The sequence below is a fragment of the Paralichthys olivaceus genome, chromosome 1 (assembly GCF_024713975.1).
Source record: "Paralichthys olivaceus isolate ysfri-2021 chromosome 1, ASM2471397v2, whole genome shotgun sequence".
Taxonomy (NCBI): Eukaryota; Metazoa; Chordata; class Actinopteri; order Pleuronectiformes; family Paralichthyidae; genus Paralichthys; species Paralichthys olivaceus.
In genome coordinates, this window is record NC_091093.1 from 2,483,401 (window position 1) to 2,497,888 (window position 14,488).

A 14,488-nucleotide genomic window follows, 5' to 3' on the forward strand; every position below is an offset into this window, starting at 1 on the left:
GATGGTCTCATAGAGATAGTGAGTGAGATACTGACTAACTGTATGTTTGTTGTGTGAACACACACAGTGAAAGTGGTATCTTTAGAGTTCATGTCGACTTCTGCCTGCCTACCAAGGATTGTGAAAATGTCCTGACTGTGACGGACAGGATGATTCATATTGTTTTGAAATATTATTTTGGTGGAAAAAAATGTCTTAAAGAAGAAAGAAAAGAGCATCATGCGTATATCTCTGCATCGTGTAGGAGTAAAGATATGACCTGAAGCTTATGTGAAAGCAGAGGGAGCCTATTCCAAAAGTTATCTGTTGACTGGAGCCACAATTACACCTCTAGACATCATGTCTCCTACCATTATACCCACTGCCATGCATTGTGCTCTGTGCAGAGTCTCTGGCTAACTCAGCTCAGAGCGACTGATGAATGTTGGTCGGTGGAGGAGACAGCACCGGATTTACACTGGGCACAACAGTCACACTGTTAATGTTGTGGACGTTTTCAGAAGTAACTCCAACGCCAACTCTGCAAACCCTTATACCATGAGTTTGCCAAGTAAATATTTTAAATGGTCTGCTGAATGTTGAATGCACATTTAAAGAAAGACTTCTGTTTTGATTTCCTAGTTGTTAAGTCATTGATGTTGGTGTCTCGTTTGATTGTCTCATTGACCGTGGGAACACACAAAGTCTGGAGGAAAACTGTGACGAGGTTTTTTGCTGGTCTAAAGTCGACTGAACTGAGTCATTCACATGCACGTTCATTTACTTCACACAGTATTTGATTGGTTTGCTTGCTTGTGCCGGAAACAACAAATACAAACTCAATCATCGTCTGTTTTCATCATTTAAGAGGAAAATATGAAACAATCTCCTCTTCGGCAGTAGGTGCTCCATCCACTTGAATCTCATGTGAATGCCTTTACTTTCATGTAGAAGCTAAGTTATTTGAAGGAAGGCGAGCACATCTGCACAATTTACTTTGTGGCTGAAAACATGAACAAGATTTGACATGTCAGAGGCACTGAAGCTCTGAAAACATTTTGTATCCCTCTCTCAAGGCAGAAGATTTGAGATTGATGGGATGTACTGCAGGACATGTCTCATTGGTACTCCACAGAGTTGTGTCTCGGGTTGTTTTGCATCTGTAGCTGCATTTTGCATCTAGAATGCTTCACCTTTCACTATTGAGCAACAGTCATTCATAGAAGCCTTCAGTTGTCTAGTTGTCCTGTACAATTTCAACACAAAACAGATTGTACATCCCGGAATAGAACAAAGTTAAAAATAATTTACCCTGACCTTTATGTTGGATTTGATTGATCCTGTTCGTTTGATGCGTCACAGGCACCCAAGTTTGTCATGACAGTATTTTATGAGCAGCAGTGGGGGGCTGGGCCAAAAGCTTCTGTTTGAGGTCGTATTTTTATTTGGTGCAGTAAAACATTTTTATTTAGTTTCTGAACATTAGCAAAGTATTTTCTTCAATATGAGACTTGTATTTATTTGAAAATATAGGAAACATTTTAACCTTGCACAGAACAGTATAAGAATACATTCAAATAATAATAATAATCTGCAGTCTTCATTTCTTCTCCCACCTCTCCCACACACCACACTGCTCTGTTGATTGGCCACTCTCAGTTCTGGTGCAGAACAAGGTTACTCCACACCAAGGTCAAATCTTCTGCTCCTACTTCCTCTACTGTACACCAGTGCACCTTGGGTAGACAGGGCTGTCAAGAGCCCAGCAGCTGAAGCTATGACAGGTGGTCCAGCATGCAGTGGCACTTTATCTGTGAACTTTGGTTGCACTTTTTATCCCTTTGACTGTGTGACAGCCCCTGAGACACGTAAAACGTTAGACTTGTGAGGAATGATTGTGTTCAGCTGCTTGAAACATGTGGCAGCTGTGCTCAAAGTTTACATACATAAACAATACAGAGACTGTGGCGCCCCCCGCTGATGTGTGACCATTTTCCTGTGATAGTGGTAGTGTACATTTTGCTTTGCCGCATACCAAATTTCATCTGTTATATTCCACATTACAGTGGAACTGCTGCACATCATCATTTACTTTTTAGAAACTTTCTTAAGGTTTGTGAGTTTTGTTTTGAAGTGCAGCCTTAAGGAGCAGCAGATTTCATCAACAACCAGTTCATGTTTTGAACCGGTTCTTTCCACTCAGCGACGCATGAACTGAGGAACCAACTCTTATAATTGGAAGAGAACAATGATGCGAGCAACGCAATGAATTTAGTTCAACACATTTCAGAAACCTAGACTACTTTAAAATTGCTGGCTATGAATGAGCGTAAATATAGTAAAATTGTTATCAACATATGTGAGGTCACTGAAGTTGATGTTGAGTTGGTGCGTGCATATTTAAATCTGTAGTTTTCTCTGGGCCCCTGTCAAATCTGACCTGTGATGAGCTGAATGTCATCATTTATCCACTGGCTGTCAAGTAATAAGGGTTTTGTAGATAATTAGCTGACTCAGTCCACAGAATCCTGAAGCTGCACCACCACTGCTGCACAAAGAGCTGCGCATGTGTTTATTCAGAGTTCGGTGAAGCTCGACTCATTACTTAGGACCTCAAACTGAAAACAACCATGGTTGTAAACGTGCTGTAGTTGTGACTGACAACGTCACAGCTACACACAATTACAAAATGGAAGCTACCTGCTGCATGCAATATTTTATTGAAATTATATTTTGTAAAAGCGCAATATTGAAATCAGAGCAATTAACATTAATTTCTTCACTTTGCCATCGGCACGATTCTGCTATAGGTAAAACTTAAACCCCTAGATACAAAAAATGTAAACCCCATCAAGTATGCTTCCTCAAGGCAAACCCTCCACAATCTTTAATTGTGATGCAGATGTCCTGATGACTGTGTATTTATCAATAAAGACACCATATCTACATTAAAGGTACAGTGTGTAGAATTTTGTAATATCTAGTAATGAATTTGCATGTTGCAGCTGAACACCCCTCACCTCCCCCTCTCCTTCCAAACATGAAAAAGAACTTGTGGTAGCCTTTAATTATCATAAAAACTCAAAAGGTGTTTAGTTTGTTCAGTCTGGACTAATGTAAAAAACATGTTGGCCTCCATAGAGAGGGTCCCCTCCATGTAAATATAAAGTATTTAATATAAACGACCTTTTCTGGGGTAAAGAAAACTACAATTTATACAATTTAGATGAAACAAACTAGTGAAAACATCATGAGGGTTATTCTACATTACATTTCTGCCAATAGATCCTTTTCACCTAAATCTTACACACTGGACCTTTAAGGAGGGATTATGACTTTGAGAGAGCTGGTAGAGACAGGTGGCTCAGGTGCCCTTTAAAATAAATGAATACTGTAAAGAATACTTCATCAAGGCTGCTAGTGGACACCTGTAGTTTAATCTGTGGCTCCATGTGATCAGGAAATTGAAGGTTCCACAGAGGGTATCACTAGCATATACATTCAGGTATTTCCATCCACATCATCATGAAGAAATATTGGACTTGTTATTCTAAGCTGGCAACACGATGGATAATTTGATACATTTGCTGTAGTTATTAGAAGTGAGGAAAGTGTAATTATACACATTCAAAATTTGTCTAATATTTTGCAGAACAATGTTTCGTCGAGTAGCAGCAGTGTTAAAATACAAGTTCATGACCCTCACAGGACATGGTGGATAGAGAGTTGGCAGTAGGATGGGTGGATGAATGGATGGATGAATACAGTGCCTTCCATAAGCATATTGTGCAACCACCGTCCAAGTCAGTGGCGTCAGGTTCTTTTACGTATTATACTGTGGCTCTGCCGGTTGTGGCTGCTGTGCCTCAGGCAGTTTCTTACCTCTATGGGTATTTCAAAATCAGAAATGAAAAATTGAGACTCTGGGCGTACTGCATACTTAGTTTTGAAAATCCTCAGATGATTGTTAAAGCTGCCTCCTAAGGTGTTCTGAAATATTCTCTTTGATATGGATCCACAGATTTTGGCTGGCGCTTTGGAGACTGGACCACATGCAGTGCTTCCTGTGGGAACAGAGGGACTTGGCTGCGGAGGATTCACTGTGTCACACTGAATGGAAAGGACGTGCAGCCCACCATGTGTCAGCACATACCAAAGCCCATCACCTCCCCGGTCCCCTGCAACAGACTGGACTGCCCCCCCAGGTACACATGTAGATAAAAGGTTGTCCTGCATTTCTGATCTGATTAGGTCATATGCAGAGGCAGCCCTTGGTACAGCAAGAATGGGTTATTATGAGATGATGAAGATTAAATGAAATATAAGGCAGCAGCCTTGAATTGGTCAGTGAACTATTTGTATTTATTTCCAAGCTCAATGAGCATTGTAGCTTCTTAGTATGTCATACATTATGATATTTAATGGCAATTTATCACGATTTATCGCAACCAAAAGTTGTGTTTTATATAATAACATGGCACTCATCAATGTAATAACTGAGATCACTGAAAACAAAACCACCTCTGATAACAGGTCCAGCAGGACAATCAAAGGTTCGATACAAACTGGGAGGTTAGTCAAATGATTCCCAAAAGTCTATTTAAACCACCAGATCATCGTTAATCCCACTCGTCCTTTACTCAGGAGATAGATTTGATCCCTGGCTCCATTTTGCATGTCTAAGTGTCCTTGGGCAAGACACTGAACACCACATTTCCCCCGACAGCTGAGCCGGCAGTGTGTGAGTGATCTGTGATAGAGAATGGTCTGCACATAAATGGACTATATGAATTTGTCTGAATGGGTGGATGGAAAAACTGCACTGTAAACTGCTTTTGGTCATCAACACTTGAAAAGAGCTATATAAATACAGACCATTTACCATTTTTGCGAAAACCTCTTCACAGATCTCAGCAAATACTATTTGATCATGATCGACATAAAAAGAATAAAAGCAGTAATGAATAGCAGTGCCTTAATGGTATGTGGGCTGTATAATGTTCTGTGAATCCACTCACTAAAATACCAGCTTTTGTTTACGTGGCTGAGCTGCTTCAAAAGTTGTCGTGATTAGTTTTTTTCAAGCAAATGACCAAATCTCACAACCAAATAATTTTATGTCTTAACAGTACATTACTAAGAAGTTCCTAGTTATTGCACACATGGGCAATGAAGAGAGAGGGAGTGTGCAGATAGAAAGAGAAGTGGATCTGAAACTTTTATCCGACCTGTTATTTACTGTAATTCAGACATTCTCAGGTTCATTTGTGAAGTGTTTGAAAGTACACTACAGACATCCCTGCTGATCACTTCAGATTTTTTTAAACATGTGTAGGGACAACAGTTTCACAGGGAAACTCTAACATGAACATGAGTTCACGCCAGGACCACCCACAAAAACAAAGAACAGAGAGGCTCGGATCACAACACACACTGAGGAAGTGTAATGGTGTGCTCTGCTCAGGACACCAATAATATATCTAATCTTTCAAAGTTAGGGCAAGCTTTATATTTTGTAAATATTATATATTACACAATTTTTTTTGTCTTCCAACTCATTTGTCACATGACTGTTTTGATCCAGGCATGATTTAGTATAACTCCTGCAGTAGAAGCTGGTTTAACTAGGTCACAATAGCGAAAGATATAAAGAGTGAATACTTGAAATGATGTTACTATTGTGTTAACAGTTACACAAATGTATTATATTGTTTTTGCTATTGCTCATTTTGAAACATGAATCTGTATACTTTCTCCTTGCCATACTGTCAGATGGCTGGTTTCAGAGTGGTCCAAGTGCTCGGTCTCATGTGGTAGTGGCTGGAAACAGAGGCAGATCACCTGTCAGCGGCTGGATGCCAGAGGTGCAGTGAGGACCCTGTCTGTAGCTGCCTGTGAGAGGATGACCCGGCCCACAGACACAGAGCATTGCACTGCTAATAACTGTCCCGCCTGGATTAGCAGTCCATGGGGAAAGGTACCAATGAGTCCAACAGTGTGGATGATACATACTGTAGAAATGAAATGCATCGTTCAGGCTAAACTCCATGTTACTCCATTTCAGTGTTCAGGGATGTGTTTGGGGCTCACCACATCTGTTCAGAGGAGGTCCGTTATCTGCCAACATGCCAATGGCTCCTCGTACACAGACTGCGATCTCAGGGACAGGTACGCATTCTCCAATACAATGAAAATACTATGACAGTATATATCAGGACTTTGTTCTCATGAAGCTAGTTTAAATTATATTTTTACTGGAGGTTTGCCATCTGAGCTCTCCAATTGCATTCAAATTAAAGGACAGAGTCACATGTAACATCAATACATCATATTTAATATTAAGAACTCTTATAGAAACTTAAGCACACATCTGGATAAAGATATAGCCATAAGATTTGCTGTTCACAAGGGTGCCAGTTCCTGCCAGAAGTCCTGGAGGGTATGATTGTTTATAGCCAATTTGAAGGAATAGTTCAATATACATTATGTTAAAATTATTTTCTTTCCCACATGAGATGACAGGATAGATATCAATCTCATGTCTGTGTGTAAAGTAGAGTCAGGATGTGGTTAGCCCAGCTTAAGACTGAGCACAGGGGGAAAGTGCGAGCCTGAATCATAAATCAGCGCGGACATTCCCATATGTCCATCAGAACAGCCCCCTCCTGTCCATATTATTTTGGTGTAAATATGAGCTTGTGAATTTTAGTTAAAGACGAACTTGGTAAAAAGATGTGAACCTTTCCTGGAAGACATTGGAACTTGTTTGTGTGATCCAGATATGTAAAAAGATCCACAATATGTGGTTGTAGAGCATGTCCCATGCTCAAATTGAAACAGATTTGAGACACGAGAGTCAAGTTTCTGATCTTGGCAATACTGGCTACTGGTTTAAAGGTGAGATTTAGGTGAAAGGGATCTATTGGCAGATATTGAATATAAGAAGAAGAAGAAGATAAAATAATCCTAGTTATGTTTTCACTAATGTAGTTTCACTAGATTCATCTAAATTGTCCAAATTATTGTTTTCTTTACCCTAGGATGGGTCTTTTATATTTAAATACTTTATATCTACATCCGGAGGGAGTCCTCTCTATGGAGGCCGCCATGTTATTATATTCATATTAGTCCAGACTGGACAAACTAAACACCTTTTGAGTTTTTCCGACAGCTGAAGTTTACCACAAGTCCTATTTTATGTTTGGAAGGGGAGGGTGAAGTATGGGATGAGATGTCACTAAATTCTACACACTGAACATTTAAATGAGTTATCTGATCCAAAAAAGAATCATGTTCCAGATTTTAGGACATTCTAGGTTTTGGGTCTCTGCATAGTTCTTCAGATAATACAATTAACCTGCTTTTGAAAAAGGGCCTCTGGGGATAGTGGAGTGTAAAACTGCTACAGCATTAAATGTGTAGCATTAAAGATTAAAAATTATTAAAACTTTTCTCTTTCAGGCCTGTTTCAGTTCGTAACTGTTCCTCAGACCTATGTGATGTCCAATGGCATCCTGGTGCATGGCGGGCGTGCACTGTAGTCTGTGGGAGTGGCTTTCAATCACGCAGGGTGGACTGTGTTCACCGCAGGAGTAGCAGGACGTTGGCTGTCCAGCACTGCGCCTGGCTCCAGCGGCCCTCCACCTGGCAGCACTGCAACACCTCCACCTGTGGGAGTAAGTGTGTGTGCATTTGTTTGTTTGTGTGTGTATGTTAAAACAGTCAGCAGTGTTGATGCACCTTTACTTGTAAGTTCAGAGATTTAGATCTATTTTTTAATGAAATTATAATAAAGAAATGTATATCAGTTGTGGTTGAGTTTCCTTTGAAGAAATCAATTTAAATACAAGTAAATGCTCATTTAGTTAAATTCACAAAAAGACAAAAGTACCATTTTTATATGTTAAGCAATGGTATGCACTGACTGATGCAGAATTTCATTTAAGTTAATTGGAAGTGTACTAAAGATCTCTATTCTTCCTATAGCCAAGACCGGATTCGATTAGGCAAGGTAGGACATTTCCTGAGGCCCCCAACTAAGATTGCTCCTCAAGTTAAAGATTTAGATAAAACACATGGACAGTGGTAGTATGTTACTATTCTAAATGAAATATATACTAACAACTTGATAATAATTGTACCAATGGACTATTCAGTAATGGATTTCATCAAAAACAGTCACCACCTTAACATGATAATGACAAATTCTTGAAATTGATTTTATGGTTAACAGAGCTACCACAGCAGGTGATTAACAGGTTAATTCAATGAATAAATAAACATCTGAATGTTTTTCTGCATCACTTCATGTTGGGGTCAACCTAAGTGCAACTCGTTTTTTTTATCGATCTAACAACCTCAACATCTGCCCAGCTTCTAACATCTAAAGAAAACACAGTTTTATATCAGTTTCTGTCACCATGATGAATGACAAACTGTCCGAACTATGTGTTGACGTGTTTTTGTTGTTCTTTAGTGAGTACATTCAGTGTTTTATTTCCATGCAGGTGAATGCCAGGACACAACCCAGTACTGCAGCGTGGTGAAGAGACTAAAGCTGTGTGACCTGGACATGTACAAACATAGATGCTGTGGGTCATGTTCACAGGACTCTGACTCCACCTAGTGGCAGTAACCAGTTATAACCACACAGCAAAGCTTGGAAGGACATTGTCTGTGAGGGGATGCTTCAAGTACACAGCACATACTTTATGTAAACGGGACAAGCCTTAGTTCACTTCCTAAAAGGAAACTGAATGAAGCCTCAAAAGACCTGACAAGGGGGTTTAGTTTTTGATCTGGACCCAACCTCTTACTGAGACAAGTGTTCATTATGTGGATCAAATGGACCATTTTGGACTTTCCTGCAAAAACAGAACATTTTATTGCCTGTGACACTGTAAAAATATGGCTAGGCCAAAAAGGAATATAATGTGCATTGTATAACATGTATCACTGCTCTCATTGTGTCAGTCTGCTCTCTGACTGATGTATTGCTTTGCCAATATTGCCACAATCACAAGTTGTGTCAGCCACTGCTGATATGTGAGGGTCATCATATCAGCAGGTACATAAAAAAGCCCAGAAAACTTGCAGTTTCATTTCTTCCTTCAAACTATTTATTTGTGCAATTGTTCAAGAATGTTTATGGAATTATGAATATACAATGTTAAAGGGGAATTCTGGTTTATTGCAAATGGATACTTTTTTTTTATAGTTTGGTCATTCTCTTTAACTCAGTGAAGAAACTACAGAGATCTGGGAACAATATTGTTGCAACTAAGTCTGACAAGAAACACAGGAAGGCTTTGTCTGAGGTGAGTCTCAAACTTTGAAAACCCCTGCTTTAACCTACCCCTGCAGGACTTTCCAGACCATTAGATAGGTAGAGTGATTCCACCTTACTTTTAAGAGCTGCTGACCCTAAGAGAATGCATTTACTCTGAGTCCTGTGTATTTTAGCTGCTGTTTCAAAGGCTTTTCAATTCTGACCAGTTAACAGTTGTTCTGCAATTACAGACACTGACACAAAAACATCTCAGATATTGGTTACTTCAGTCTAAAATACAATGTCAAACCATATATCTGTAAAAATCAAACCCAAAAGTTGATGGTGAATGATTCTTTTGCTTTTTTAGTGTCAATGTTTTTTAATTGTTTGTGCTGACACTTTTTGGAGAGGTCGTTGTGTTTATATTTTTGTAGAAATGGAGTGGCAGGGGATTAGAGAGTGGGGAGGAGAATCCAGGAGACAATGGAGCATCCAAGGCAAACCTGGTTGGGATTGGACATCCGAGTAGAGATGGTTGGGTTAAGGGCAGACGAATCGTCAGATGATTTAAAGTGTGAACAGAGTTCCTGGAAGTACTGGCCTAGTGAAACCCCTACATTCACACAATGAAGCAGTGGAAGTCTTGTTGAATGTCTGCAATGTCCAGTCATGTATGTAAAAGAGAATTTAGAATATGTCCTGAAAGACCATTCACTTGAGCGATGGGTGTGACTGTTGTGAGACACTAATCAGAGATGTGCTGGAGTTTCAGTTGTGAAAGCATGAATTCATATTCACTTCATATTCACCAAAACTATGACTCTCAGCGCTGACAGTACAGACCGTTTTTAAAATAACTTCAGTATCACAAGAGAAGAAAAGTGGACTCATTGAGGTGAAACAGACTCTGGAGCGAGACGCACCAGCACAGCATTGATTTGGACTGGTCTGTTGGTCTGTTACCTTTGTGCTGGTTATTATACTGATGTGCTGCATTGTAAAATGTCTTGTATATACTGTGTTCTAAGTGCAATATTGTATATCGAGCGATGTAGATTGTGTGAGACTTATTTTCGTACTTATTCATGATTGTGTTTTTTAACTCCTGTTTTAGATCTTAGAAGATCAAGCACGTATATATTTTGAATGGGTGGTATGTTTGCTAACACCTGGTTTCATTTGCATGTGTACAAGCTCAATCTCTAGTTTTTAATATCTGCATTGTGAAATGCTGTTCAGTAACATATGTTCTCCAGCGTTTCTTCCTGACTGGTGTTGACAGTGCAAGTTCTGATATGGTCACATTATCCTGCTTGTGGATTTGCTGAGGTAACATGAGGTAATACCATAAATCATTACAGTGCTTTAGATAACAATGGAAAGAATTAAAGACACTTTTGATCACTTTATAAATGTGGATTTATTTTCTCATTTGGAACATTAAGAGTCATCACCCAACATGCAAATCACTGAATTTAAAAGCTTGGGTTGAATGTGTTGAAAATGAAACTAACCCTAACCCTAAATTAGTTTGACTGATTCCAAGTTCAAGAATAAACTTGCATACATTTAATATCAATGCATATTCACAGGCTAGAAGTTTCAGTTTATACATCCGTTCATCCGTCCAGCCACAACTAGCCTTTGGGGATGACAGGGGGACTAGAGACACTGGGTGACACCCTGGACCACCAGCAAACCGAAGCTGACACAAAGAGACAAACAACCAACTCTCCTCTTCACTTCAACCTGCATGTGTTTGAGTGTGGGAGGAATACCCGCAACAGTGCTAACCACTGCAGCACAGGGTTTTCATTATATGCCAGTATAACAACCACAAATATCTGAAGAGTTTTCTAATCCAACAAAAGCCCCATTGGTAAATTGTTAACCGTTTTCCACAAAATTGATTATTTAAATGAATAATGTTAATCTATTAACTGGTGCATGTGTTAAAACATGTATTAGAAGGTACGTTTGTTATGTAATACCAAGTACCTGAGTCAAGTCACAAGAGGAAAAGAGTGCACAGTTATACAGTGGTCTGATGAGTAAGATAGAACATTGAGTGAGGTACTATGTTAGGGAGGGTTAGACACTCCTAAACATCTATTATATTGTCAAATATTATTGTATTATAATTAAGTGTATTAAGTTTGTATGGAACATTTATTTCCTGCATTAGTATCAATAATATTTGCATTTTTTAGCAATTACATAGAAAATATATTATTCTATTAGAGATCTTTAAAAGTTCTGCAATAGTGATGGAGATATTTGAATTTTAGCAGGAGCAGCAGATGTGTCAGCATCTTTTTGATCACAATAAAAAATCATTCAGGTGTGTTTGCATTTCTGTACTGGGCTGTGGATTTGCTGTAATGTTTGGATCTGCTCAGCAGCCTCATCTGTTGGCCAAGTACTGAAGTGATATTTTTCCACATTACAGACAGAGCAGGAGTTTGTCTGAGGTCTGGACAGTGGTTTAATGGACTGACTTGACTGAGATCCAGATGTGAGGACTATGTACTGACACTGGATGTTTTCTAACAGCGTTAAATAATCTAGCATTAAGGGAAAGAGACTGACACATGTTAGCAGAGATATCCTGCAGTCAAATTATGGGGAAATAGTCCACCTCGTGGATCATTGACATGTTGCCTGTATCGCACCTGAGGTCAGGTCTAAAGCTGGTGGCTGTGTGCATCTGAGTGATTAAAACACAAACATCTTGGTACAATACATATCTCGTTTCCACAAGATAATAACTTCTGCACACAGGATTAAACTATATAATCTTTGGGGACACCAGGGACTCTGCACTATAACATGCCCCCAGAACGGTGCACAGTGTTATTAGCAGACAGTCTCTCTCAAACCATTGTTTATTGAATTCGCTATGTGTGGCATTCTGTTAACTGAATGTTAAGTTGCATTATGTTCAAGTAATAATGAATGTGGTATAAGTAACCGAGCAGCCTAAGTTAAAATACAGAGGTCATTGGGAATTCTCAGAAAACGCTCGTGTTTACCAATGCTTCCTGAATGCAGCGCCAATGTTAGCGAGTGGGCGTGGTTAATGTGTGTCATCGACTTCCGGGAAACAAGGTCTGGACACATGTGTTCAGCGGGGAGCCTCCTGTCAGAGCGCCGTGTGTCGGAGTGGACTCAGCAGAGCAGTGCGTGGTGGTGAGCGGCTGTGGAGACGGAGGAAGCGACGGTAGCCTCGGTCCGCGGGCTGTTAGCCTCAGTGTTAGCCTCAGTGTTAGCACATGTCACCGCTCGCGTCGCACGAACGACTGGCAGGGCTTCGCTCTCATCCTTGGTCCCACTGCTGTCTTCATTGTGCGGTTCGTCACGAAGCTGCCCGACGATAGCTCGCAGTTAGCAGAGTCTGTCCTGTAGCACAGCTTCGCGAACTGTAGACCGCTCCAGCCATCGGTGGTAGCAGGCTACACTATCTCCAGGGGATTAGCGGGTTAAAGCGGGTTGCGTTCGCACGGTAAGTGTCATCATGGGCCACACCAGCCTGGAGAAGATCATCGCACTGCAGAGGAACCCGGCTAACATCAGAAACCTGTGCATCCTGGCTCATGTCGACCACGGTGAGCTCTCATGCGTCGACACATTCAACACTTGTTGCAGCAACAACGAGTGTGAACCTTTCTTTACTGAGCCAGATGTCATGGGAAGTGGAGTCATGTTTACTTTCACTAGCTTATCTGCAGTAGTGACATCACGTGTCACCGTTCATTCAGGTTAAATGAAAACTTTAGTATTCAGGGTTTGAGTAAACACTGCATTTGTTTTATTTCATTAAGTCATTGAAACTGTGCTCTACCGCCAAATTCTTTTGCTGTCACTATTCGGAGAGCTTATACATAATTGACATCTTTACAATTTCATCCATGTCAATTTAGTTTAAAAGTAGAACAGAGTGGATTATTATAAAACATGTCAGAAAATGTTAAATGTGTTAGAGTAGCACATGACATTATCTCATGACCATTTCCCCAGAGCCCAATGTGAAGTTTATGCTGCAAGTACATTACTAATGTTATTTTGAACCATCTTTGTCTTTGCAGGCAAAACTACTCTTGCTGACTGCTTAATAGCAAGTAATGGCATCATATCCAGTCGACTGGCTGGGAAGGTTTGTGACTTCATTGCTACAAAGATAATTTTCAAAGTTATGCTCCAAGACCGTCCCATGTTGTGCAGGGTTCCAGTTCCTGCCTTCACTTGTGCTTGTCTGTGATGTGTTGCTCCACCAGCTCAGGTATCTGGACAGCAGAGAGGATGAACAGGTCAGAGGAATCACAATGAAGTCCAGTGCCATCTCTCTGCACTACAGTCATGGTAAGGCCACTTTGATCAGTTCTTAAGTAAAAGCCACACTGACAATGTCTAACTGTTAGGTGCCACATTACCTCCACTCCTGGACTAATTCTGAGACCATTTGCTGTAATTAAACTCCTTTTTTGAAATTAAATTCTCAAAAACATAAGGCACAATGCAACAGCACGCGCAGAATACGAATAACAAAATGAAACAAACTTCAGCAATGTGATCACTTCACTATAAACACTTTCCCTGCCAGCGTGGATCTGCTGACACCTGATATTTATGCAGACTGAGTGAATCATGGAACACCTATGTTTTCATGTGAAGTGTTACAACAGTTAGCCCACATAGTTTGAATGTTATTGTGTAGTAAATTGGCATACATGCTACTGATTCTTGAGGATTTTTATAATGTTAAAGTTTGAAAATAAAAACTAATGGAAATATTTGTTTGCTTCATCTGAGCTTCACTGTTACTGAACTCAGTTTCAAATGAAAAGTTGACGAATCAGTTTGTCTGATTGTCTGTGTCCCTCTCGTCTCCTCAGGAGATCAGGAGTTCTTACTAAATCTGATCGACTCTCCGGGTCACGTGGACTTTTCCTCGGAGGTGTCCACTGCTGTCAGGTTGTGTGATGGTGCCATTGTAGTTGTTGATGCTGTAGAGGGCGTGTGTCCACAGGTAGGTCTCTCTGTCCACTCACTTACTCATTCTGTAGATAAAGGCAGGGATTTGACATCACTGCATCCACAGTCTTTCCTGTATACAAACTCTTAATGTTTAGTTATGTCTCTGTATTTGAGTTTTTTGGATTTGATTGGTATTTGTAGTGGCTCTAGAAAGTATTCAGACTCCTTTGCTTTTTTGCAAACTATATTCTTTATATTTATTTT

At 40.0% G+C, this 14,488-nt stretch overlaps 2 protein-coding genes across 6 annotated transcripts in view; both read left to right on the forward strand.

Annotated features, from left to right (window-relative positions):
- adamtsl3 (ADAMTS-like 3) overlaps positions 1 to 8,859 on the forward strand; it is a 153,649-nt gene extending 144,790 nt beyond the window's left edge. Inside the window, exons 28-33 of one of the 2 annotated variants that reach the window (XM_020080365.2) lie at positions 4,001 to 4,184; positions 5,752 to 5,956; positions 6,044 to 6,147; positions 7,441 to 7,655; positions 7,966 to 7,990; positions 8,487 to 8,859. In XM_020080365.2, the coding sequence (XP_019935924.2) occupies positions 4,001 to 4,184; positions 5,752 to 5,956; positions 6,044 to 6,147; positions 7,441 to 7,655; positions 7,966 to 7,985 (728 nt within the window). In that variant the 3' untranslated portion in view covers positions 7,986 to 7,990; positions 8,487 to 8,859. The remainder of the gene's footprint in view (positions 1 to 4,000; positions 4,185 to 5,751; positions 5,957 to 6,043; positions 6,148 to 7,440; positions 7,656 to 7,965; positions 7,991 to 8,486) is intronic. The other variant, XM_020080364.2, reaches the window with a different exon arrangement.
- A 3,372-nt stretch (positions 8,860 to 12,231) lies between these two features.
- The window catches only part of efl1 (elongation factor like GTPase 1), an 82,736-nt gene continuing 80,479 nt past the window's right edge, over positions 12,232 to 14,488 (forward strand). For all 4 annotated transcript variants that reach the window (XR_011243037.1, XR_011243088.1, XR_002202439.2 and 1 more), the window contains exons 1-4: positions 12,232 to 12,855; positions 13,336 to 13,403; positions 13,525 to 13,609; positions 14,143 to 14,276. Coding sequence is in view for 1 of the 4 variants with exons in the window: in XM_020080159.2 (XP_019935718.1) it covers positions 12,765 to 12,855; positions 13,336 to 13,403; positions 13,525 to 13,609; positions 14,143 to 14,276 (378 nt within the window). In the remaining 3 variants the exon portion in view is untranslated. The remainder of the gene's footprint in view (positions 12,856 to 13,335; positions 13,404 to 13,524; positions 13,610 to 14,142; positions 14,277 to 14,488) is intronic.